This window comes from Thermobia domestica, chromosome 10 (assembly GCF_964235325.1).
Source record: "Thermobia domestica chromosome 10, izTheDome1.hap1.1, whole genome shotgun sequence".
NCBI lineage: Eukaryota > Metazoa > Arthropoda > Insecta > Zygentoma > Lepismatidae > Thermobia > Thermobia domestica.
Window position 1 is genome coordinate 195,304,303 of NC_137463.1, and position 27,034 is coordinate 195,331,336.

The window sequence follows — 27,034 nt, forward strand, 5'->3', positions numbered from 1 at the left end:
GGGAACATGGGTCGAGTAATACCTCGTTCGAAAGGTCTTGGAAAACTAAGTAACGCTGTACCAAAATTTGTTTCGTATGGAGCACCAGTTTCAAAATGGCCGCCATGATATAGTTCGGAAACTCCAGTAGCCGTAGTATGAAAACCATGGGAGGTAAATGAATGGAACAAAATTGAAATACGTAAATATCATAGGGCATATCGAATGGTGTGGTCCCTGTGATCCCAGTGGCCTCCCTGAAGGGTTTTGGGGGCTAACTTCAAGATTTCAAATAGTAACATGAGTCGAGTGGTACCTCGTTCGATAAATCTTGCAAAATCAAACATCTTGCAGGAGAAAACGATTGAGGTGAAATGGCAGTGTTCTCAAAAGGCCGCCGAAACATAGTATCAGTGTCAGAGAAAAGGTTTAGTATCCGTAGTATGAAAGCGATTGGAGATAAATCAACAGAAGAAAAACTGGAGTAGGTAACTGACGTAAGGCACGTCGAGAGGTGTTGTCGGGGTGACTCCACTGAAAGGTATCCGGGGCCAACTTGAAAATTTCAAATAGCAACTTGAAGCGAGTAACATCATGTTAAATAGACAAATGAATATCAAACAGCTTCTGTAAGAATATTTTCGACATGAGACACCGTTTTCAAAATGATCGCCAAGACATGGTGAATGTGTCTAAGAAAACGTGTAGTGCCCATAGTATGAATACGGGTAGAGGTAAATGAAAATAACGAAAATTAAATAGGAAAACCACGGAGGCGTTCCATGGCTCGAGAATGATACAACAGAGATAAAAATGTTAGAGTAAAATTGCCATAATGTATAGAGAGATATCCAAGTCCTGCAAAATAATCTTTTTCTGTGCTCTGTATGTGAGTGGGGTGGAATGTAACAGTGAAAGTTCAAATGAGAACTCTACTTTAATTCGCAAAATAAGGCTACCTTACAAATAGGTATGGTATGGTTGAAACATTTGTTTGTAAGGATGATGCTGTAGTGACTAAAAAAAGGTAAAATTTTATTTGAATGATAACGCATATCTGTATGGCTAAGTATGATTTGATGCGAAAACCGAAGGAACGTTATAAGAAAGAAGTTGTCGAATAATGCAGTTGCTGGAACTTACAAACGTGTGAATTTGATAATCTCCGTCGCCACAGAAACTTTTATGCAATGCGTGCTGGTTATTCGGAAAGCATTTCGGGGATATACGTACACACTGTTTCGTTCCTCAAGCTCACAATATGACATGAGTGCTAATAGTTAATCAAAATATAAGTGTGGCCAAGGGCGCCCATGATGTGGTTTCCAAGGGAGTCAAGAAAAAGCGACATTTCAAATATAGTTTAAAATTTTGCTGTAGCTATTCTAAAAATTCTATTGAGTTTTCGATATTCCGAAGCACAATTTCCTCTAGGGGGCGAGAGCCCCCCTTGCTCCCCTTATGGGCGCCCTTGACTGTGGCCATCCGCATTAACTGAGTGCACTAATTCTCTATCCCTGAAGTCTGCCTTCCAAACAGCATTGGGTAGGTCAAGCGTACGCCCGAACCGTTGTCCGGTCGGACATTGAAATTTTGAAGTTAGCTCACAAGATCCCTTCAGGGAAGCCGCTGGGATCGCAGGGGTCACATCATTCGATGTGCCCTATGATATTTACGTATTTCAATTTTGTTCCATTCATTTACCTTCCATGGTTTTCATACTACGGCTACTGGAGTTTGCGAACTATATCATGGCGGCCATTTTGAAACTGGTGCTCCATACGAAACAAATTTTGGTACAGCGTTACTTAGTTTTCCAAGACCTTTCGAACGAGGTATTACTCGACCCGTGTTCCCATTTGACATTCCAAAGTTACCCCCCGTTACCCTTATTTGCGGGGGGTGGGGAGGGGTACTTTTGGCGGAAATGGTTTTCCCCCTTAGCAATATATAACGTTTACTTCAAACATTTCTTCTATGTTTTATCATTTTTCAGATATTTCCGTGGATTAATTAAAATGGCCCACCCTGTATATATTCGCTAGCCTGCCACTTGTGCAATATATGTGCCCTAATTTTGGCTGCTGAGAGTTGTTTCTCACTTAAAGGAGAGTTAATTTCTTTTGGTCATGTGATCTCGTTCATAGTCGTTTAACCACCATATTGGATTCACGATTGCTGATCTTGACCTTCCTTAAACGCTCATAACTCGGCCATTTATGGACCGGTTTTAATCATCATTTTTTTCCTGTGGAAAAATAATTTTATACTCTATAAATTTGTATTTTTACACTGTTCGCAAAATCTACGATACTTTCCCAAAAATTGGAAAGAGTAGAAATGAAGATAAAATTTTATTCTATTGTCGTAATTTTCTCGAAAGTAGCTATCAACATTTTAATAAGACAGAAAAAGAAGAAGAAGAATTTAATAAGTTTTAAAACGGTATATAGTTTAATATCTACATTTAGTTTAAAACTAGACTATATATAAAAGGAAAACTAGAGAAGTTTTATGTCCCCTAAGTCTTGTTGAGGGGTTTGTTAAACACCCATATGAGTACAAAAAGGGTCACATGATCCAGACCATAGGCCTTTGTTTGCCATATTTAAAAATGGACGCCAAATTACTAGATTGTTTGCTTAAGTATGTCTTAGTACCCAGTGGTCCGAATTTACAATGTTGTTGCTCATTTTACTCCTGTGTGTAGTGAATATTACGGTTCTAAATTATAGGGTAATTTGAAAACATGGAACAATATCCTATTTTCAGATACATGTTTAAAAAAATGGATTGAAAGAGCAAAAAATATTTTCACAAGAAGTATGCACTTCTAAACAAATACGTCGTAGTAGATAATACTGATAAAAATTAATAACAGTGTGCCAAAATTAAAATGAATTTTGTAAATCTTTCAGAGTCGAGATAAAGACTTAAACTACATTATTTATAAGGGTGTCTTCATTGGTCCAAACTAGTACTTTTACATTTACGAAAGTCTCAGCACAGTATTTCCAATTTTCTGTAGGGACATACAGTTACTTGAAATTCTTCAGACGCCGTTAGGTCATCTGTCACCTGCAGAATTAAAATACGGTCTTCCTTTATGTAACCATAGTCCAACGGATTTAATTTCTCAGACGGTTCCAAAGAATTAATCCATTTATAGCATTGCATGTAGCTTCTAAATGGAAGACTGATAGATCTTGAGGTAGGGGCCAAATATTGAACCTGTAATCCAAAAGGCCCAGAGGCGATGACCCGAAACAGACCAATGAATCGAAGTTACCCGGACAGCGTTATGATGTAAAGTCACCTGGGTAGATCCATTGTGACCAGAACAGACCAGAAAACGACGAAACATTGTCATATACGCTATAATTATCTGTGAGGATAATAGTGTAATTCTAACGAACACGATTCCCCCTGTAGATATACTACTACCTGTCTCTTCACTACATCTATAATATTTATCTCTTATAGTGTGTGTTAACGCGTAGAGCTAAAAAAGTATGTACACCCCTTATCAGGTTATAAAAATATAATATAAAAGAATGGACAAACTCCATGTTCTTCGTATGAGGGATCATTAAAATTTAATCAAGGAAAGCCTTAAAACTTGTAGTTTAGAGTATGAAAAGGCCGCTTAGCTGACGCAGAATTATCTTAAATATTTTTGTAGTACATGTTCAAAATATACTGCATTATAATTTCCGTTTATGAAGGCGAAAAAACATTAAATTATATATGAAGTGTTCAAGACGTGGTGTCATATCGGGAATCAAACAAATGATCGTACCAGCTCGAGTACTGGATATCATTAATCCACTACAAAATTCTCAGTAGTGCTACACTGATATTTTGACTGCTCCCGCACAGGTCTGTTACCATTAGCGAGTCACATTTCCTCTCCGAATTACCAAGTCGTATCAGGTCTGAGATGGGACAAAAACTTAACCAGGTAACCTAAGTGTCCTAGTGACAAATGTCTATTTCTATAATTGGCACACACGACTTCACGGAATACGTACATCCTCGGGAAAGAAATGTAGCTCTCAATCCGTGTGCTGTTCAGCAAGTCGTATTAGTGCACAAGATTACGAGTGAATTTTTACTAACTAAAACCGTAAAACTCTGCACATCTAAACTACGAAAACCGCAACACTGCATTTCCCCAGGAATTTTGAATCATATCATTATACTTTATTTTATCTAAATTTGGTGTGGGTACCCCAAGATTGTAAAATAAGCCAAGACGCCAACCATCAACGGTATGTTCTGATTAGATCGTTAAGACCTATGTCCTCCTCAAAAAAGTGTTCGTGCAACTCTACACCATATAACTATCTTCTGGTTGTTTCGCGCAGTCTTCGGGTAAAACATCGATCATGAAGGGAGTGGGTAAGTCAGCACTGGCTGAGAATGATCGCCGTCTAGGGAAGTGCAATTCTCTAAACGCGTGGAATAATCAGGGAAGGTTGAATAGATCAAGTTTTCACTTCTGGCAAAAAGTGGATCTGTTACAAGAAATGTAAAAGATCACGACAGTTATTGAATAGTGAATGACTTCCACGGCAGTTTCCAGAACCGCCACAGAAGATGTATTTGCTGGTCTCGAGGTACATGGTGCGGGTATTCCATTACGTCTTTCTACGTAGAGGCAAAACTATCACTTTAGATCGTTACCGTTCTCAACTTCATGACATGCACTACAAACCTAATTGAAAGCATCCAGCAATGAACAACAAAAGCGGTGGCATTATGTCGTACGGCAATGTATGTCCAAATATCTATTAGAGAGCAATCTATACTCTCCATGAATAGATATAGTGAATCCTTCTTTATCACCGTATTCTCCAGACATTTCTCCTACCGACTACCATATCTTGGCAGGGTAGAACTTTACAGATGAACATGCTATCCAACCTGTAGCTTATACTGTCTTCTATCGAAGATTTCAGACATCTTTCGTCATGTAATTTACTTCTAGTTAAGAAATGGAAGTATGTGGTTTTAGCAGAAGAATATACTGAACTTCTAGGTAGTGTAGTTTTCATCTTTTCAGTTTATTACACGTAAGGCCTACATTTCAACCATATCTACCCAATACAAGAGCAACATTTAAATTAAAGAAGTGTTCTGAGTTGAATTGGAAAGGGGTTATCATAGGTTAGAACCATCAAAGAAGTTAAGAACTAAATATTATGTTTCTAGAAGACTTATCTGGGGAATTCAGAGTGAGGAGTGTTATAGATCTTAGAAGTTATTAGACATTATAAGGGGTTATCATAATGGTTGGAACACATTGGTTTAATGCGAAAGAACTGACTCACTTTTAGATCCGAATCTCGTGATGAATAACATTGGTCTCGGAATTTAAGTTTCTACAGAATCTTCATTCCTCCAATTGTTTCATTATCGTTCAGTTTCATTTATCATTGGGTGTATTTCGTTTACCTAGCATAAGTGATTGGCGCTAAGATAGCCCCGTTCCGCGTATCACAGCACAAAACATTGAAATACACAATTCCAAAGCAAATCGTTTGTACCATTTCTACCGAAAACCTGTATCCTGATAGTTTTCGAGAAAGAGGGGATGACATTTGGGGGGCTATCTTGTACGCAAGATAGGCCCCGTAATGTGTACATTTTCCATGCCCATTAATAAGTTTTATGTGTTCATTCATGTGAATTTATGTGTGTTTAGGACTCTGGTTGCGCATATCCAAATAAAAAAGGAACATTTTGGGAGCCGCTAATGTGACAGATATAAACAGTTGATTTCTTCAGTTGGTGTAAAACTGAAACATGGAAGATCGCAGTTTACGTGAGTAAAAATTTCGTTTTTTATTTTTCTTTGTTTAAGATTATTTCTGTCCATCCAGTTTCTTTCTGAATTTGTGCACATTTGCTATTCTTTTTAGTTTTTATTATTTGGATATAAAGTCTATGTATCTTGTTTCTAAATAATCGTTTAATTTACAGTTTTCCCTCAATCTTTTTCCCCAGTAGTGATAGCATTGGAATAGGTAAGGTAGGAAATTAGAGAAAATTATCTTCTCTGTTACTTTGAGACCAGAATAGTTTTGCTTTCAGCTCTAATTTTTAATAACGATGGTGCCTGTGGACTCTCACTCTCTGAGTGCTGTTCCACATTTTGAATCCTTTTCGATACTTGATTATTCTCATGGGGATTTACCGTAGTTATGGGGGAAGGAAATGTAAAATCTCATCGCTCCAGCATTCAGAGGGATTATGCTTATTAAGACTCATCTATTTTCTCTTTCAGTCAGACTTGTCATCATGCTGGGTTCGACGGCCGGTGGTTTTTCGCGTAGCAGGCGAATCTTATCGTCATCTCCGCTTTCTCCGCTGTTACATATTTCCAACTCTGAGGAAGTTGACGCAGAGTGTATGTATAAGATCGAGAGAAACAAAGGCATTTAGAAGTTACAACGGTAGGTTTATTACAATATTTATGTATTTTTAATTTTTATAAACAAATATACCTCCTTATTCATTTTAATGAATAGTCCCTTAATAAATATTTCTTTTTAAAAAAAGAGATGAAGGGGATATTCCTATTAAGGGGTGGAAAGGGTGGTGATGGTTCAACTCTAATAACACAGAAAGCACTTCATTTCAAGGGTTCAGCAAAAGAAAAATAGACAGTAAGGATGGCCATTTTCGGAAAACCAAAAATCCGGTTTTGAAAAGTATTTTCCGGTTTCCGGAAAATTTTCCGTTTTTCCGATTTCCGTGAGTGTGTTTTCGGGAGTGTGAAGTGAATAAGAAGGGAGGGAGGGATGATGTACACATACAATGGTGTCAGTGGATGGATGCAAGGTGGAGCGGGTTTTCGCTCATTGTATTGATTAGCTTCTCACTAGCTACAATGTAGCAATGCCGTAGAACTCTTATAGCTTTCAGCATTGAGAAAAAAAGACATTAAAAATATGTTAAAACCGTAATTCATTTGGTAACCACAAGTGATAATACATAAGCTTTCTTTTCTTGAGGAAGCGCTGTTGAAAACCTCGCGTGAACTCTAGTAGCTCAAGATGCAAGATTTTCTCCATTTTAACATATTTATTAAAATCATAAGTTCCGACTCCACGCGACTTGGGGGTGCCAGAGTTTCCGAATTTTCATATTGCGGGGCTGAGCCCTCCCTCCAAATAACTGCATAAGAGGATCTAACAAAAGAGACACTGACCAAAGCTTAAAACTTTACTTTATTTTAAATTATAATTTGTATTTTCATTAATTTCGATCGTGTCTGAAGAAGGATATGCTAGATATCCGAAACAGTTACAAATTATAATTTAAAATAAAGTAAAGTTTTAAGCTTTGGTCAGTGTCTCTTTTGTTAAAACAATTAATCCAAAGCCATGAATAGTCTTACTAAAGAGGATCTAATGTGTTATTTCTGCTGTCTCATAAAATTTACTCTGAATTGTACAGCATAACTTTAAATTTGTTCTGTTGCAATGTTCTATTTAGACCATCAACTTTGGGGAACTTAACTTGGGGTACTTAGACTATATCATAACATTTTTGTGGGGTGAGGGCATCGGAGCCAGCAAAATACATATTATTAATATGCTAAATTGAGTAATAATTATTAACATTTTTACACAAAAGAGTTTGAATATTGATATTAGTATTTGGTTGATGTAATCCTTGTGTAGGCGCTGGTTTCTTAATAATTCTTCGACGTTGCTTTGAGACTGCTCAATATATTTTATTTCGTAACACACAAGATTATATGAATTCAAAAAATACAAACAAAGTTGTTAGATGAACATTATTATATGTAGATTAATGCGATATTAACACAATACATGTAGCTACCGTTGCTTTCTTGGTGTCACGTTTTTACACACACACTCTCACCCCTGCTGGGGAGAAAAAGTATTAGTTTTTATGTTGCTGCCTCTTCATTTACTTACTGGCGTTAGTTTTTATTGAGAAGAACGCTCAGTTCTGAACATACCGCCCGCCTTGAAGGAATTTCTTCAACAAATCTATGAATGATTAATTTGGTTCATGAACTTAATATACACAACAATAGATAACACAAGTTATGAATGAATGATATAAACATAAACAGAATAATGCACACACAACACAACACTATGAATCACACAATGTACACACTATGAATAACACCAACACATTAACTCTCCTTAGGAAGCGGGCACAATTGACGAATAGATCTTGTTGTTGTACCTCTGGTAGTTTTCACTGTCGCCACTCGTACTATTCCGTCCTTCCAAGGAAACAATTGCACAATACGTCCAGTTTTCCATTTTAGAGGTGGAATGTTATCTTCTTTGATGAGCACCAAATCACCTTCCAGAAGGTTGGGGAATTTTCTTCTCCACTTGGATCGTTCTAGAAGACTTGATAGATACTCCTTTGACCATCTGGACCAAAATTGCTGATGAAGTTGCTGTATGTATTGCCATCTCGAAAGTCTGTTGACAGGAATATTTTTCAAGTTAGGTTCTGATATGGTAGTGAGTGCGTCGCCTATTAGGAAATGACCAGGTGTTAAAGGATGTAGGTCGTTTGGATCATTTGATAATGGTGTTAAGGGTCTAGAGTTTAAGCAAGCCTCAATCAGTGTCAAAATAGTGTTCATCTCTTCGTAGGTGAGTGAAGCATTTCCCACAACTCTCTTTAAATGATATTTGAGAGATTTAATTGATGATTCCCATAAGCCTCCGAAGTTTGGTGATCTTGCTGGAATAAAAACCCACGTGATGTTATCAGCTGCTAGAAAATTATGTAATTTTTCTTTATGGTGTTCTGATTCAAATAAAGTCTTCAATTCTTGTAGTTCCCTTTTTGCACCAACGAAGTTACTTGCATTGTCAGAATACAGTTTAGCGCATTTTCCTCGACGAGACATGAATCGCTTTAATGCTCCAATAAACGCCTCTGTAGTTAGATCACTAACAAGTTCAATGTGAACCGCCTTAGTCGCAAAACACACGAAAAGTGCTATATATGCCTTATGGAGTTTGGCTCCCCTTCGGTTACTCGATTTAAGGTAAATGGGCCCACAGTAGTCAACGCCACTGTGAAGAAATGGTCTTGTTGGTTGAGCTCTGTCAGCTGGTAGATCTCCCATCATCTGTTTACCATCTTTAGGATTGTTTCTGAAACATGTGACACACTGATGCACAACTTGACGAACCAAGTTTCGTCCACGTATTGGCCAATATGATTGTCGCAAGGATGATAACAATAATTGAGGTCCGGCATGCAATAGCTTCTTATGTTCTTCTTGAGCGATTAACTTTGTCAAGTTGCAGTTAGCTGGAAGTACAATAGGATGTTTCTGTCCTTCAGTAAGATCTGCTGCATTTAATCTTCCTCCGACTCTGATGATTTGCCTCTCATCCAAGTATGGGTTCAAATTTCTCAGTTGACTTTGGTTGTCGACTTCCTTTCCTGATCTCAATGCATTTAATTCCTTGTGAAATGCTTGTTGTTGTGATAGTTTAATAAGACATTCGAGTGCTTCATGTAATTCACTTACTGTAAGATGTCCATGCTGTCTGTCACAATTAGATCTTCTCATGTTGTGTGTGAATCGTAGGCAATAAGCAGTTACACGTTGCAATTTTCTTAAAGATGAATATCTGTCTAAGAGTTGACACGGTGTTGTAGAAACCATTACTGCTGTATTTTTTCGTCGCTCGGGAACATCGCTTAGGTCACAAACATCTTCCCTCGTCTGTGAGTCTAATTTCTCAGATAGCCATGAAGGCCCATGCCACCATAATTCATTATCAAGAATTTCTGACGGTGTTAATCCTCTCGATATATGATCTGCTGGATTCTCCTCTGTTCTGATGTGTCTCCATTCATAGTTACAAGTCAGCTGTTGAATTTCCGCTACACGATTTGCAACATACGTCTTCCATTGAGAACAAGGTCCTCTTATCCATGCTAATACAATGGTGGAATCTGACCATAAAACAACCTTATCGATCTTGCAGTGTAATGCTTGTATTACTTTCTGAGTTAGCTGTGCAAGTAACAAAGCTGCACAAAGTTCTAGGCGAGGAATAGTTGTCTTCTTCAAAGGTGCTACTCGAGATTTTGAACACAGTAAGTTCGCTGTGAATTTTCCATTTTTTGTACTAGATGTTACATATATACAAGCTCCATATCCATTCTGAGATCCGTCGCAAAATCCGTGAATTTCTACCTGCGATTGTGTTTCTTGAATAACCTTCCGCTGAACATGTAGTGATTGCAACTCTTGAAGTTGCTGCTCAAAAGTTTCCCACTCTGAATGCAATGGAGCTGGAACTTCTTCATCCCAATTCAATTTTAATTCCCACAAACGTTGCAGAAATATTTTTGCCTTAAGAATAACTGGTCCTATTAATCCTAAGGGATCAAATATGCTCGCTACTGTAGCAAGAATAGTCCTCTTCGTGATTTGTTGAGGGTTGTTTCTTGGTTTGACAGAGAAAGAAAATGTGTCTTTAATGGGATTCCACAACAATCCTAAACTTCTTGTGATGCAATCATCATTTGGTTGAATGGTGAAATTTGATTCTTGAAGTTCACTGGGTATTTTTGAAAGCAGTGAAGTGTCGTTGCTACACCATTTTCTCAAACAAAAACCACCTCTTTGCAGAAGAGTTGTGAGTTGACCTTCTAATTCATGTAGTTCCTTCTTCGTGTTTGTCCCTGTTTGAAGATCATCAATATAGAAATCCCTCATTACAACTTCTGCTGCCTTAGGGAAATTCTTCTTCTCTTCTATGGCTAGTTGCTGAAGACATCTAGTGGCTAGAAAAGGAGCTGCTGCAGTACCATATGTTACAGTTTTGAGTCGATATATCTTTATTGCTTCTTGAGGGTTTTCTCTCCACAGTATTTTCTGGTAGTTTGCATCTGAATCATGTACCCTAATGTTGCGATACATCTTCTCTATATCAGCTGTCACGACGTATTGATGTTGCCTGAATCTTGCTGTTATGGAAAATAATTCTTCTTGGATTGTAGGCCCGACTCTCATCGTGTCATTTAATGAAAGTCCAGAAGTTGTTTTCCACGATGCATCAAATACAACCCTGAGTTTGGTAGTAGTACTGGTCTCCTTCATTACGCAATGATGGGGAAGATAGTAGTCTGGCATCATTGTATCGCTCTCTGCTCTAGTTATTTCTTCCATATGGCCCAAATCTTCGTACTCTTTCATGAACGCTATATATGCCCTTTTTTTCTCAGGATCCTTCATAAGCCTTTTTTCCATTGAATAAAGTCTTCTCGTTGCAATCTCTTTGGATTTACCAAGATTCCTCACATTTTCTTTAAAGGGAAGTCTGACGATGAATCTCCCAGTCTCGTCTCTCCGGTGTGTTTCTTTGAAGTGTCTTTCACATTCTGCCTGCTCTTGACTTAATGGATGTTTTGTTGAACATTCTTCTATCGTCCAGAATTTTTGTAATTGCTCGTGTATTTTTTCTGTTGTGGAGAGGTGACACACATTTGTCGAAATGTGTGGTTGATTGTCTATTTTTCCCGCTACAATCCAGCCAAACAATGTTTTGTGCAAGGTTGGATACCCTGCCTTGAGTTTTATTTGCCCTTCACAAAGTAAATCAAAGAATACTTCCGCCCCCAATAACATGTCAATACGCTGTGGTATGTTGAAGCTAGGATCTGCTAATTCAATGTTGGAAGGTATTTCCCACAATGACGTGTCTACATGAACCATAGGCAAGTCTTGTGATATTTGCGGCAATATGATGAAGTCTAATGTGGCTGAATAATTGTTATGTCTTGACTTAATTGTAGCCTGAACGCTATGGCATGACCTTGTATTAGCATTACCTATACCATTTATGTGTACAACGCTATTACTCTTTGTTAGTCCCAATAATTGAACCATTCTGTTCGTTAGAAAATTAGACTGAGAAGCACAATCGAGAAGTGTTCGACACATCTGAAAATTACCCTGTTTATCTTTAACATATACTACAGCTGTGGATAGCATAACGCTTGGTGGTCTCCTAAGATTCTGCGGTACGCTGTTTGTAGAACGAATATTCTTACCTTCACATTCCTGCCCGAGTGATGTGGTCGCAGCGAGCGTGTTTTGACCTTGACCTATTTCCCTTTCATCTTGTGGTTCATTCGCTCTAGTGGGCGATGGACAACGCGAGTAGTGCAGTAATGTGTTATGTTTTTTATTGCATATTTTACAATTACCTGATAAGCACTCATTTGCCTTATGCGCTCGTTTGAGACAATTTATACACAAAGAAAGACGTTTAACTTCTTTAATTCTATCTCCTATAGATTTTTTCAACAATGATTGGCATTGAAATAATTTGTGTGAGCCTTTACAGCTGGGACATACATTGTTGTCGGAACACGTTACGTGTGCTGTCGTTGAGTAAGTACTCTTTTTGCCTGCCTTATTTGTTTGTTGATATTTGTTACTTGGAACTGAGGGTGTATCTTTAGGTCTACGCTTATTATCAACTGCGTCTAAGACTTGGCAACGCTGCTGTAAAAATTGTGTCAGCTGTGACATGCTCGGTAATTCATTCGTTGATTGTGTTTTCTCCCACTCCTTATGTGTTGTATTGTCTAGTTTGGTCGCAATCAAATATATAAGTAATGCATCCCAGCTTTCTGTTGGTTGACCTAATGATTTTAAAGCCCTCAAATGTTTTACTGTGCTGTCTAAAAGAGATTTAAGCGAAACAGCCGACTCACGTTCCACCATTGGCATTTCAAATAAAGCTTTGACGTGTTTGTTAACAATATACTTTTTGTTTTCAAAACGTTCTTTGAGTAAAGTCCATGCTACGTCATAGTTTTCAGAAGAAATTTCCAAGGCTTGTATTACTTCAAGAGCCTCCCCACGTAGAGAAGAACGTAAATAATGAAACCTTTGGACTGGCTGCAATGTGCTATTGTTATGTATTAATGCCTGAAACGTGTCATAGAACGACAACCACTCATCGTAGCTTCCAGAAAAGGTCGGAAGGTTTATCACCGGCAACCTAACTGATGGATTAGAATTGCTTGATTCATTGTTTTCATTTTTCTTTGCACTGGAGCTGTGTTGATTTATGAACACTTCCGTCTTAGCTGCTAAATCAAAATAAGTATTCTCGAATTGCTCTCTTTCTTGCGTTTCCTGATCAATTTCTGATGAACCCTGTAACATTTCTATTTCGGATTGTATTGCATCAAATTCATCATAGATCTGTTTTATTTTCTCGTAACGTAACACTAACTGCGTAATATTCTGATCTTCTGTAAAACTATCTACAAAAGGTTTAAAACGAGTGAGTTTGGCCTTAATTTGACCTCTCTTGAAAACTAATTCTTTCATTCTGTCCGTCATGCTTCACTCAAATTAAATACACTTTTAACACGTTCTAAATGAGGCTTTGCTTTTACAGGCTTATTTTGTATAAGTGATACAAGGATAATATTACATTGTAATATGCACTCACTACCTACCTTGTAAACTGCACTGTAGAATCCTGATCCGGCGTGGATGGACCATTTGGTTGATGTAATCCTTGTGTAGGCGCTGGTTTCTTAATAATTCTTCGACGTTGCTTTGAGACTGCTCAATATATTTGTATTTCGTAACACACAAGATTATATGAATTCAAAAAATACAAACAAAGTTGTTAGATGAACATTATTATATGTAGATTAATGCGATATTAACACAATACATGTAGCTACCGTTGCTTTCTTGGTGTCACGTTTTTACACACACACTCTCACCCCTGCTGGGGAGAAAAAGTATTAGTTTTTATGTTGCTGCCTCTTCATTTACTTACTGGCGTTAGTTTTTATTGAGAAGAACGCTCAGTTCTAAACAGTATTTATATGATAATTATACCATTATGTTCTTTAGTCAATTCTGAACCATTCGAGGTCGTCAACACGAATTTCGAGCAGCAACATTTATCTGTATGATATTTAGTTCTCAAAACATCTTCCTATAGTGCAGTGTTCCGCAACCGGTGTGCCGTGCACACTAGTGTGCCTCAGCAAGTTAAAAGGTCGTTGCAAACTTTTATCTATTTCAAGAAATTAATTGTTGAGTTATTATTTTATCGAAGTTACTGTTTTGCATATGCTTGGACAGTATTCCATTCACTGCTGTATTCTATTTTTTGTCAGTGTTTGGAACAAAGAAAGAAAGTTCATGAATGATTAGTACATATTTCGGAATAAACTACAGGAAGTATAACTCTATTAATGAATCAATATGCTTACTTTGTGAATACTTTGTGAATATAACAAAAATATGTACTTTGAATTAATTTTACCAGTCTAATGCAGGAAAAGTTATCTAAATTTTGTTCCCAAAGCTCGGCTTTTGATAACATTATACAACATTGCTGCTTGTACTAAATCTTATCAATTCCGCGTCGTAATGTTTCAAGCTGTTTGTGTATTTACATATGTCTTCTGGAACACAGTTAGGTATATTTGGAATAGAACTTCAATTGTAGGTCCTCCTCTATCGTACAAAGTTATATAACTGCTCGCGAAAGGAACTGCTTACTTATTATTGTCCAGTTACATTAAGACATATTTGCAGGCCGTAGCCAGAAATGTTTATAAGGTTGTGCAGAGCGGTATAATTGATGCGGAGATGTTGATACAGATATGCACAATGTAGACTAACCACCACCATCTTATTACATTTTCACGTCTTTATATCACTGGGTTCTAGCATTGAAAACCTGTGATAATATATTATTTCAATGAGTTGAAAAATTACAGGTAATAACACTTTAGAATACATGACAATAGAAGACAAAATCATACAATTTTGAAAGTGTATTGACAGAAACAATCAACACATTCCGTAATTATGACTGTGGATACATTTCAATCACGTAGTCATATAATGAAAATCATATGAAAAAACATCCAAATACTCCAGAATATGCCAGGTCTCGGTAGATACTTTCTCCAATACAAATTAAGTACATGTATCTATAATCTCTAGACTTACATTTTCACCTACAAATGTAAAACTATCCTCGAGGTCTTATTCTTTTGTAATTGTTATAGCAATAGTAATGTATTTTTGGAGGGGCGCAAATGGAACTGGTTTGTCCGTGTCATGAATAATTCGTTTTTAAATTCATCAGATGTCCTTTGTATTTCATAATCCACTTTAACAAATAAAATATATAAACATACAAATGATACTTCCGAGTTTGGCTATCGAAAGAAGTACAATATTTGTAGTCAACCTAACATTCTGAGGTAATTATAAACGTAACCACGAAAGTTTTGTTGGTTTTTCACCCACCACCTTCGAACATTGATCACGTACCTGGAAGATCAAAAATAGTCCCCGTCAGCATCAAAGACATTCTGTCTATGTTCTAGATGGCCACTGATTCCATCGCGTTACAACTTGGTGGGTCCTGAGGGTAATAACGTATCAATTGCATTTTGCACCTCTGTTAGGGATTTAAACTGGCATCTACTAAGGTCATTGTCCAAGAAATGGAAGAGGTAATAATCGGGCAGTGCAATGTCCGGGGAGTATGGTGGATTCAATAGTGTTTCCCATCCAAGGCCTAGAATGCTGTCCCGGGTCATCATAGCCACGTGGAGCTTAGCATTGTAATGTAACAGGAGGATACCTTTTCGAATCAGGAGTGCTGGCTCCAGAGTTTTGAGTTTCTCTTGCGTTGATGCTCTGACCTGCTGATAGAAGTTATCAATGCACGATGTCGTGAGCAGTCCATCAAACATACAGGAGGATCCTCTTCTGGTTCAGTGCTAGTTTCGGCTGTTTTGGAACAGGTTCGTGGGATGCTAACCAATGATCTGTCTTTTAGAGCTGGTAGTAATATGAATGCTGATAATGTATGGACTGCTTTAGAAAAGGTAACACAATCAAACACATCATTCCTATATCAGGACCGTTTCGTTGTCTATTTTCACCACGTAGAACTTCCTATTGGTATGGGACTGGTGAAACGGAATTTCACTAATATAAATGAATATCACGTTCCTCATTCCTTTAAAATGAAGTAGCAACAGTTCCTTGACGTTGTGAACTAGTATAAAATGCCGCACTAACACTAGAATCAGGAGTTAATCAAATACCAGTAAAGTATAACCATTAGGATTTTCGGCAAGCGAAATATCATTACCTTGATTAGATTAATAAATACCAGACCCTGTAAATAACGTAGAATATGCTTGCATATATAGGGTATTATCAAAATCTGGCTGCAATGGTTTCGATGGAACAGGTCTTCCGTCAACAACACTGTAGAGAAGTTCATTCTGAAATGCTTAAAACTAAAAGGATTTGTCTAAAGGTACCATTAAAATTAGTATTAGTAACAAAACAAATAATAATACGTTTATGCACTATTCCGGAAAACAGATCTGGAAGTGTGCTATACATAATACCCTGTGGTAAAGTTTCTGCTTTTAACTGCACCTTTGTTATAGGATATTTCACATGATGGTCGCTGGAGCAAGACTAAGTTCTCCGTAAACCATATATATATATATATATATATATATATATATATATATATATATATATATATATATATATATATATATATATATGTGTGTGTGTGTGTGTGTGTGTGTGTGTGTGTATCCGTGTGGTGGTCACTGGAGTGAGATTAGGTTCTCCATAAACCATGTGTGTGTGTGGTTCATTTTAAACAAGCACTGACATATAGTAGTAGGGACCCACGTATATTGCGCCGAGTCAGCAAAATTTTTTTGTGACGTCATAGGTCAAAGGTCAATGACCGTGGCCCGGGGTCAATGACCTAGGGGTACCTAGGACCACCCCTCTAAATTTTGGCTGGGGTACCATGGCCCACCCCCTAAAATTTGGCAGGGGTACATAGGACCACCCCCCTTAAATTTTGGAAATTGCCAAATCTAAAAATTTGGTATGGTAGCCTAGGACCACAGTATGTACCTCTATCCGTATTGGGGGTCTATGTCGTTCCCTTTCATGGGTAAAAAATTGCCAAAAAGTCAAATTTCGGGGGTTTTTGACCTAATTTATCCCCTTTGATGATGTATTATTACCTTATATAGTTATATGGGCGTATACAGGGGTCCATTACCTTTCATAACATATGGGTATATTAATGCACCCCTTGAAAAATTTGGGAGGGGTACCTTGGCCCACCCCTTAAATTTTGGAAATTGACCAATTTAAACATTGGGTATTATAGGAAAGGACCCTAATATGTATTATGATAAATTTGGGTGGTCCACCTCATTTCCTTCTAGGGGTACAAAATTGCCAAAAATATAAACGTAAGCAATACGTTATACCACGTGTTTGGTGTTTGGTCGATTTTATCCCCTTTGATGATGTGTTATTATCCTATATAGTTATATGGTCATGTATAGGGGTCCATTCCCTTTCATAAGACAGGTACATTTGTGCACCCCTTTAAAAAATTGGAAGGGGTACCTTGGCCCACCCTTTAAATTTTGGAAATTGCCCAATTTCAACATTGGGTATTATAGTATTGGACCCTAACATGTATTATGATAAATTTGGGTGGTCCACCTCGTTCCCTTTTAGGGGTACAAAATTGCCAAAATTTTAGTACAACTACGTGTTTGGTATTTGGTACATTTTACCCCCCTTTGATGAGGTCCTATTACCTTATATGGTTATGTATAGGGGTCCATTATCTATCATAAGACATGGGTACATTGGTGCACCCCGGGAGGGGTACCTTGGCCCACCCCTTAAATTTTGGAAATTGCCCAATTTAAACATTTGGTATTATAGTACAGCACCTCAATATGTATCATGATAAATTTGGATGGTCCATATCGTTCCCTTTTAGGGGTACAAAATTGCCAAAATATAAACGTTGATGTAATCTGACACTAGCAAAGTTATTGTTAATGCAATTTGACCCCGGGAGGGGTATCTTGGCCCACCCCCTAAATCTTGGAAATTGCCCAATTTAAACATTTGGTATTATAGTATAGGACCCTAATATATATATTACTATAACCTCGTTCCCTTTTAGGGGTACAAAATTGCCAAAAATATAAACGTAAGCAATACGTTGTACCACGCGTTTGGTTTTTGACCTAATTTATTCCATTGGATGAGGTCCTATTACCTTATATCGTTATATGGTCGTGTATAGGGGTCCATTACCTATCATAAGACATAGGTACATTTGTGCACTCCTTTAAATTTTTGGTAGGGGTACATTGGACCACCCCTTCAATTTTGGAAATTGCTCAATTTAAACATTTGGTATTATAGTATAGGACTCTAATATGTATTATGATAAATTTGGGTGGTCCACCTCGTTCCCTTTAAGGGGTACAAATTCGCCAAATTTTTAGTACAACCACGTGATTGGTCTTTTGGCACAATTTATCCCCTTGGATGAGGTCCTATTACCTTATATGGTTATATGGTCATGTATATTGGTCCATTCCCTATCATAAGACATGGGTATAATGATGCACCCCGGGAGGGGTACTTTGGCCCACCCCTTTAATTTTGGAAATTGCCCCTTTTACATGTTTGGTATTATAGTATAGAACGCTAATATATATTACTATAAATTTGGGTGGTTCACCACGTTTCCTTTGATGGGTACGAAATTGCCAAATTTTAGTACAACCACGTGTTTGGTTTTGGCTCAATTTATCCCCTTGGATGAGGTCCTATTACCTTATATGGTTATATGATCATGTATAGGGGTCCATTCCATATCCCCTTAAATTTTGGAAATTTTCCAATTTAAGCATTCGGTATCATAGTACATGACCTCAACATGTATCATGATAAATTTGGGTGGTCCATCTTGTTCCCTTTCATGGGTAAAAATTACTAAAATATAAACATAAGCAATATGTTGTACCATGCGTTTGGTTTTTGGCCCAATTTCTTGCCTTTGATGGGGTTCTATTACCTTATATGGTTATATGGTCATGTATATGGGTTCATTTCCTATCATAAGACATGGGTACATTGACGCACCCTTTAAAATTTTGGGAGGGGGTATCTTGGCTCATCCACTCGGTTTTAGAAATTGTTTAATATAAGCATTTGGTATCATAGTACAGGACTTCAATATGTACCACTATAAATTTGGATGGTCCACATCGTTCCCTTTCATGGGTAAAGAAGTACCAAAAATCGAATTTCGGAGGTTATTGACCCCTTTGATAAGGATTTAGCACGTTATATGGTTTATTACCTTTATATGTTTATGTTTCCTTTTAAATTTGAGAATTATCAAATAACAAAATTCGGTAAACGTTTTCTAGGACCCATTGGTGTTCCTCTTATGGCCAAATATTCAAAATTTAAATGTTATTGACCGGCTTTATTATTGAATAAGTACAGGATTTATTACTTTTTTCATAAGACACAGGTGTATTTGTGTACCAATCTTAAATTTTGGGAGGGGGTACAGTTCTTATTGTCGTATCAATAATTGGTAATTGTTCTTAAAATTGGATAGTATCTCATTCATTGGGTAAATCATTGTCAAATATGAGTATGATCACGTGATCTGTTATTAACCTATGATGGGATTAGGAGTCCAGGACATTGGTACATTAAAACTTTGTAGTATAATTTGAGAATTGTCAAATGAAATTACGTCATTGGTTTTGATTATTCACTCCAAATATAAACGTAAGCAAGACGTTGTACCACGTGATTGTCCTTGATGAGGTAGTGTACAGGGATTCATTTCCTTTGTTGTGGTACTTTTTAAGTTTGAGTACACACACTTCTAGAAAACAGTTGGTTCTACTCAGGTAAACAATTGACGGACATTATTGACCTTATTGAACATATAATGATATGATTAACTCTAAGACTTATGTATATCAAGAGAAGTATTCTTTAAATTTGGGAATGGTGATAAACAGAATTTTAACATAAGGCGCGAAATTTGAAACAATACAGTGAACTTTAGTCACAGCTCATAGTCTAAGATCATTGGTGGTGATTGATTTGACCTTGAGCTTTAGAAATCTGATAGCTAACCTTATTGAATCTTATGACTCATAGACGAAAGGCAATACATGCTACAACAGTTTGAAATTTAATCATAAGGTGATGTAATCTGACACTAGCAAAGTTATTGTTAATGCAATTTGATTGGCTGATCACTATCTTTCGTGCAATCTGATTGGTTGATCACTATCTTTCGTGCAATCTGATTGGTTGATGAGTTTCAAATCTTTGCTGTATTCAGTTTTTAAGTTTTGTTTTACATTTAAAAATCTTGGTTTCGTTCAACATTTTGCACTCACTGATAAATATGATCAAAACCGTTTATTTGTTAATCGAATAGTTAAAAACCGGATAAAGTTTAACGGTGAACCGTGAAACGTAAAAATTTTTAGTTTGAATTTTTTTTTGCTTGAAACATTTTGTTTGAAAATTCTTGCTTTCAAATTTTTTGCTTGAATTTTTTGTTTCAGAATTTTGTTTGAAATTTTTTTTGACAACTTTTGTTTCAAAATTTTTTCGTTTCAAAATTTTGTTTAAAATTTTTGTTTGAAATTTTTCGTTTCCTAATTTTTTGTTTGAAATTTTTTGTTTCAAAATTTTGTTTGAAATTTTTTTTTCGTTTCAAAATTTTGTTTGAATTTCTTTCGTTTGAAATTTTTTTCGTTTCAAAATTTTGTTTCAAAGATCTTTGTTTGAAATTTTGGTTTGACATTTTTAAAATTTGTGCACTCATTAGTAAAGAACCGGAACTGTTTAGAACTAAAACCTCTGGCAATATTGTGGTGCAATAGTACACGTCAGAACATGATAACGCAACGTCATCAGTTTTGCATCATATATAAGTATCGTTCGAGTTAGTATTCATGATAACGTCATCATGGGTACTTGTCTGCAGTTTCTAAACACACGTGATGTGATGAAATCATTTACCAAGATTACTGATTTACAACAGAATGTACCTTATAGAATCTTAGCTAGCCAAATGATCCCTACAAAATTTGGATTAAGAATCGTAGAGAAGCTTGAAAATGATAAGAATATAATTTTACCAGCAAGATATTTACCCATGGAAGCATCAAAACAAGAAGAACTGCTGCGTTTCTTAAATACTGGATCTGTATCTTTATGTTACAAAGGATTCTTGGGTCGAAGTCATCAACTTGAATTTAGTACACAGCCAGATTCGTCAGCAATTGTGAAGAAATCATGAATTCAAACGTCAGCACATTTCTTTCCAATGACGTCAGCCGTAGTTGTATGAATTTGGTTGGTCAGCATGACGTCAGCAACTGTGATGAAATCATGAATTCAAATGTCAGCACATTCCTTACCAATGACGTCAGCAATAACTATAAACCAGCAAATACAGTGTCATCCCACGAAATCATTTGAGCAAGTGCTTTTCAGGAGGAAAGATGTGTACTTCTAACGATAAAGAGTTCATCTTCGCAAGCTATTATCCAATAAATATATTTCAAACAAAACATGTGATGATTGGTATCAGTGCTAGAACATTTGAACCAGTGATTCGATTGGGCAAAGCAGAACAATTTGGTGTACAACTGACTTGTGAAGAATGGCAAATATTATGTTCACGAATCGACCAAATGAACGATTATTTTCATGATGAGCTAAATGTGACCATAGTCAAATCATTAGGCTCAAATCATGAAGTGGTGATGCGTACAGTCCTCGAAGAGAAGATGGTGCTGTTACGTAAAAAGAGTACATTCCATGTCCCTCGCAACATGGTGTATCTAACACAAACGGAATGGAACAAATTCATCAGCGTATTTCAGTGTGCGAAACATGCAGTGGAAGTGTGCAACAAAACAAGTATATTCCTGAAAAAGTACTATTTTGAAAAATGTGTTATGCATATTGTACAACATGTATCTAGATATTGTGATGGTTGTCAACATCGTTCGTGGGTGCATACCTGTATTGATAAACAGTTTATTTGTGATCAAATGGACATTGAGTTTCCACCAATTGATATTGCATTAGACCTTAAGAGACTTCAATTGGAATTAAAATTATATGCTAAAGACAAACTAGTGCAAGAAGTTCAAAATACATTGTATCGACAATATCCAGATCATATATCTGGTATGGATGTATGTGGAGTGTAATAAAATGATCCATTTCAATGAATTGTGTTTTTTTTCATTTCAAGTACAACCCATGTTCTGACGTGTACTATTGCACCACAATGTTGCCAGAGGTTTTAGTTCTAAACAGTTCCGGTTCTTTACTAATGAGTGCACAAATTTTAAAAATGTCAAACCAAAATTTCAAACAAAGATCTTTGAAACAAAATTTTGAAACGAAAAAAAATTTCAAACGAAAGAAATTCAAAAAAAATTTTGAAACGAAAAAAAAAATTCAAACAAAATTTTGAAACAAAAAATTTCAAACAAAAAATTTGGAAACGAAAAATTTCAAACAAAAATTTTAAACAAAATTTTGAAACGAAAAAATTTTGAAACAAAAGTTGTCAAAAAAAATTTCAAACAAAATTCTGAAACAAGAAATTCAAGCAAAAAATTTGAAAGCAAGAATTTTCAAAGAAAATGTTTCAAGCAAAAAAAATTTCAAACTAAAAATTTTTACGTTTCACGGTTCACCGTCAAACTTTATCCGGTTTTTAACTATTCGATTAACAAATAAACTGTTTTGATCATATTTATCAGTGAGTGCAAAATGTTGAACGAAACCAAGATATTTAAATGTAAAAAAAAACTTAAAAACTGAATACAGCAAAGATTTGAAACTCATCAACCAATCAGATTGCACGAAAGATAGTGATCAACCAATCAGATTGCACGAAAGATAGTGATCAGCCAATCAAATTGCATTAACAATAACTTTGCTAGTGTCAGATTACATCACCTTATGATTAAATTTCAAACTGTTGTAGCATGTATTGCCTTTCGTCTATGAGTCATAAGATTCAATAAGGTTAGCTATCAGATTTCTAAAGCTCAAGGTCAAATCAATCACCACCAATGATCTTAGACTATGAGCTGTGACTAAAGTTCACTGTATTGTTTCAAATTTCGCGCCTTATGTTAAAATTCTGTTTATCACCATTCCCAAATTTAAAGAATACTTCTCTTGATATACATAAGTCTTAGAGTTAATCATATCATTATATGTTCAATAAGGTCAATAATGTCAGTCAATTGTTTACCTGAGTAGAACCAACTGTTTTCTAGAAGTGTGTGTACTCAAACTTAAAAAGTACCACAACAAAGGAAATGAATCCCTGTACACTACCTCATCAAGGACAATCACGTGGTACAACGTCTTGCTTACGTTTATATTTGGAGTGAATAATCAAAACCAATGACGTAATTTCATTTGACAATTCTCAAATTATACTACAAAGTTTTAATGTACCAATGTCCTGGACTCCTAATCCCATCATAGGTTAATAACAGATCACGTGATCATACTCATATTTGACAATGATTTACCCAATGAATGAGATACTATCCAATTTTAAGAACAATTACCAATTATTGATACGACAATAAGAACTGTACCCCCTCCCAAAATTTAAGATTGGTACACAAATACACCTGTGTCTTATGAAAAAAGTAATAAATCCTGTACTTATTCAATAATAAAGCCGGTCAATAACATTTAAATTTTGAATATTTGGCCATAAGAGGAACACCAATGGGTCCTAGAAAACGTTTACCGAATTTTGTTATATGATAATTCCCAAATTTAAAAGGAAACATAAACATATAAAGGTAATAAACCATATAACGTGCTAAATCCTTATCAAAGGGGTCAATAACCTCCGAAATTCGATTTTTGGTACTTCTTTACCCATGAAAGGGAACGATGTGGACCATCCAAATTTATAGTGGTACATACTGAAGTCCTGTACTATGATACCAAATGCTTATATTAAACAATTTCTAAAACCGAGTGGATGAGCCAAGATACCCCCTCCCAAAATTTTAAAGGGTGCGTCAATGTACCCATGTCTTATGATAGGAAATGAACCCATATACATGACCATATAACCATATAAGGTAATAGAACCCCATCAAAGGCAAGAAATTGGGTCAAAAACCAAACGCATGGTACAACATATTGCTTATGTTTATATTTTAGTAATTTTTACCCATGAAAGGGAACAAGATGGACCACCCAAATTTATCATGATACATGTTGAGGTCATGTACTATGATACCGAATGCTTAAATTGGAAAATTTCCAAAATTTAAGGGGATATGGAATGGACCCCTATACATGATCATATAACCATATAAGGTAATAGGACCTCATCCAAGGGGATAAATTGAGCCAAAACCAAACACGTGGTTGTACTAAAATTTGGCAATTTCGTACCCATCAAAGGAAACGTGGTGAACCACCCAAATTTATAGTAATATATATTAGCGTTCTATACTATAATACCAAACATGTAAAAGGGGCAATTTCCAAAATTAAAGGGGTGGGCCAAAGTACCCCTCCCGGGGTGCATCATTATACCCATGTCTTATGATAGGGAATGGACCAATATACATGACCATATAACCATATAAGGTAATAGGACCTCATCCAAGGGGATAAATTGTGCCAAAAAACCAATCACGTGGTTGTACTAAAAATTTGGCGAATTTGTACCCCTTAAAGGGAACGAGGTGGACCACCCAAATTTATCATAATACATATTAGAGTCCTATACTATAATACCAAATGTTTAAATTGAGCAATTTCCAAAATTGAAGGGGTGGTCCAATGTACCCCTACCAAAAATTTAAAGGAGTGCACAAATGTACCTATGTCTTATGATAGGTAATGGACCCCTATACACGACCATATAACGATATAAGGTAATAGGACCTCATCCAATGGAATAAATTAGGTCAAAAACCAAACACGTGGTACAACGTATTGCTTACGTTTATATTTTTGGCAATTTTGTACCCCTAAAAGGGAACGAGGTTATAGTAATATATATATTAGGGTCCTATACTATAATACCAAATGTTTAAATTGGGCAATTTCCAAGATTTAGGGGGTGGGCCAAGATACCCCTCCCGGGGTCAAATTGCATTAACAATAACTTTGCTAGTGTCAGATTACATCAACGTTTATATTTTGGCAATTTTGTACCCCTAAAAGGGAACGATATGGACCATCCAAATTTATCATGATACATATTGAGGTCCTGTACTATAATACCAAATGTTTAAATTGGGCAATTTCCAAAATTTAAGGGGTGGGCCAAGGTACCCCTCCCGGGGTGCACCAATGTACCCATGTCTTATGATAGATAATGGACCCCTATACATAACCATATAAGGTAATAGAACCTCATCAAAGGGGGGTAAAATGTACCAAATACCAAACACGTAGTTGTACTAAAATTTTGGCAATTTTGTACCCCTAAAAGGGAACGAGGTGGACCACCCAAATTTATCATAATACATGTTAGGGTCCAATACTATAATACCCAATGTTTAAATTGGTCAATTTCCAAAATTTAAGGGGTGGGCCAAGGTACCCCTCCCAAATTTTTCAAGGGGTGCATTAATATACCCATATGTTATGAAAGGTAATGGACCCCTGTATACGCCCATATAACTATATAAGGTAATAATACATCATCAAAAAGGATAAATTAGGTCAAAAACCCCCGAAATTTGACTTTTTGGCAATTTTTTACCCATGAAAGGGAACGACATAGACCCCCAATACGGATAGAGGTACATACTGTGGTCCTAGGCTACCATACCAAATTTTTAGATTTGGCAATTTCCAAAATTTAAGGGGGGTGGTCCTATGTACCCCTGTCAAAATTTAGGGGGTGGGCCATGGTACCCCTGCCAAAATTTAGAGGGGTGGTCCTAGGTACCCCTAGGTCATTGACCCCGGGCCACGGTCATTGACCTTTGACCTATGACGTCACAAAAAATTTTGCTGACTCGGCGCAATATACGGGGGTCCCTACTACTACTCATATCCTGTAACAGCAATTATTTACTGCGTGTTCTCTTCAGTACTAGAAATTGATTTCCAAAGAAAAAAATATATTGATTAACATGTTAAATACACTTCAACTTTATGAGGCATTACAACAAAATCTGTCTAACGATCATTTTATCGGTGTATACGCTGCAGACCATTTACCAGATTTTATTCACACATTTCCTGCTGCGATAATTGTAAACACTGATTCTAGTGATAAACCAGGTGAACACTGGGTTGCAATTTATATTTCAAAATTAGGGGTCAGTGAATATTTCAATAGTTACTGTTTTACACCGTATATATCTTATCATATAAGGTTTCTAAAACGTAACTGCTTATTTTATACATAGAACAACCAATGCATTCAAGGTGATTTATCTCAATTTTGTGGACATGACAGTTTTCTGTATTTAGCATGTCGTGCGTCTGGTTATTCATTACAGCATTTCTCAAATAAATTCTCAACTTACACCGTTAATGCTAATGATATAACGCTTTATTCATTTATGAAAAGATAATGGTCATTGGAGCAAAATTAAGATCTCCGTAAACCATGTGTGTGTGTGTGTGTGTGTGTAACAAGACTTATGCTATATTGATAAATGATGTTGTTATTTTTTAATCTCGGCTCTGCTATGTTGTCACTGAAAAATTGCTCACAAAAGAGAACGAGTATACCCCTGATGTTATGTGATGTGTGAGAAGACACTACCGGTAGTGTCATGTTCGTTCTACTATGTTCACAGTCTTGTTCTTGTGCGTAATTAGAACTGAAATGTTTTGCGCATGCGTGTAATGTCTATTAAATTGGAAATTTAATTTTACTGCGCATGAGCAATCAAGTGCGTGTGTGTGAATAAGCAGACTTGTTAAATGCTGTTATTTTTAATCTCCTCTCTACTATGTTGCCAAGTCTTTTTTTCACATAAAAAAGTGCTTGTAAAAGAGAACGAGTACATCCCTGATGTTATATAATAGATGAAAAAATACTACCGGCAGTGTCATGGTTTTACTGTTGTGTGTAAT

At 36.3% G+C, this 27,034-nt stretch overlaps 1 protein-coding gene across 1 annotated transcript; it reads right to left on the minus strand.

Annotated features, from left to right (window-relative positions):
- Positions 1-8,158: 8,158 nt before the first annotated feature.
- LOC145661720 (uncharacterized) lies at positions 8,159-13,372 on the minus strand. The gene has a single exon (XM_081727054.1). The coding sequence runs from the start codon at positions 13,370-13,372 to the stop codon at positions 8,159-8,161; it is 5,214 nt and encodes a 1,737-aa protein (XP_081583180.1).
- Positions 13,373-27,034: the final 13,662 nt, after the last annotated feature.